Here is a 1252-nt window from a genome sequence, read left to right on the forward strand (position 1 = left end):
CTGGGGATTGAACTCAGGCTTTTGCGCTTGCCAGGCAAGTGCTTAATCTACTGAGTTGTCTCCCTGGCCCCAAAAGTTGAGATGGATTTTTTTTTTTTTTTTGCTGGCTCATGATGCCTTAAGGACAGGTCTGGTAAGGCCTGAGGATCTGGGGATTGAACCACAGAATCTTGAGCCTGACTGCTTTGCTTAAGCAGGCACTTTAACAACTGAACTAATGGGCAGGCCTCCACCAAACTACATTGAGAAACTGCAGGACTCTGGAATTCTTTGGAATCCAGTAGGGAATCTTTTTAGGCCTTTAAAGGCAGGTTAAGGATTATAGTTTAGAGGAGAGGTAGACAGGGGATTATAACACAAAAAAGGAACATTTTGAGCACATTTTATACACTAGGCTGTGAGGGCAGCACAGCCTAATCAAAGAAAGGCATCTCTCCCAGGGACCTTAGAATTCCTGCTGGTGATAAGACAGGGGCACAGAATAACTGAAATACAAAGTGAGAGGAACATTAGCAGTGCTGTCAGAGGTCAGGAGAGTGAGTTAGAGAAGAAATGGAGAAAAGGGTACATTTAAGCAGGGCACAAGAACATAATGTGAGGAATGCTGAGTAAAGAGAACAGAAAGTGACTTGGGAGCAGTCAGCTCTACTCCTGGGAGGTTGGGAAGGTTGACACCTAGCAGTTGCCTATGGCCTGCCCTCAGAGGAGGAAAGGCAGCGGTTCTGTGCTGTCATAGCTTGGCAGGTCATTGCCTGCTTCAGCTGGCCACACTGCTCCAAACCTCTCTGCTGTCAGTGTCCTGGCTTATGCATGTCCTACTAGATTATTTTTTTCTAATTGATAAGAGTCACTGTCCCCTCAGGGCTGGGTGTGGTGATGCCGACCTGTAATTCCACCACTCTGTAGTTCCACTGCTTGGGAGGCTAAGGCAAGAGGATCATAGAGAGTTCAAGGCCAACCTGAAATACATGATGAGATTGAGATCCTGTAGAAAGAAAGAGGAGAAAGAAAGAATTGATACTCTTAAGCTTTTCATTTGCTTGTTCTTTTCTTTTCTAATCAGAAACCGAGCAGAGGGCAAAGTGTTGGAGACCGTTGGTGTGTTTGAGGTGCCAAAGCAGAATGGAAAATATGAGACTGGGCAGGTAAGTATTGGGCTAGTTTGGCCTTCCTTTTCAAATCAGCTTTTGAATGGAGTCACATTCAAGTCTGGTTGATTTTTCTCTTGATTCATTTCTTTCTTTCTTTCTTT

General features: G+C 44.8%; 1 protein-coding gene across 1 annotated transcript in view; it reads left to right on the forward strand.

Annotated features, from left to right (window-relative positions):
* The window catches only part of Poldip2 (DNA polymerase delta interacting protein 2), a 9776-nt gene that overhangs the window by 1194 nt on the left and 7330 nt on the right, over nt 1–1252 (forward strand). Inside the window, exon 2 of the mRNA XM_004635424.3 lies at nt 1064–1145. Within this exon, the coding sequence (XP_004635481.1) occupies nt 1064–1145 (82 nt within the window). The remainder of the gene's footprint in view (nt 1–1063; nt 1146–1252) is intronic.

The sequence above is a fragment of the Octodon degus genome, unplaced genomic scaffold (genome assembly GCF_000260255.1).
Source record: "Octodon degus isolate 3935 unplaced genomic scaffold, OctDeg1.0 scaffold00072, whole genome shotgun sequence".
In the NCBI taxonomy this organism is placed as follows: Eukaryota; Metazoa; Chordata; class Mammalia; order Rodentia; family Octodontidae; genus Octodon; species Octodon degus.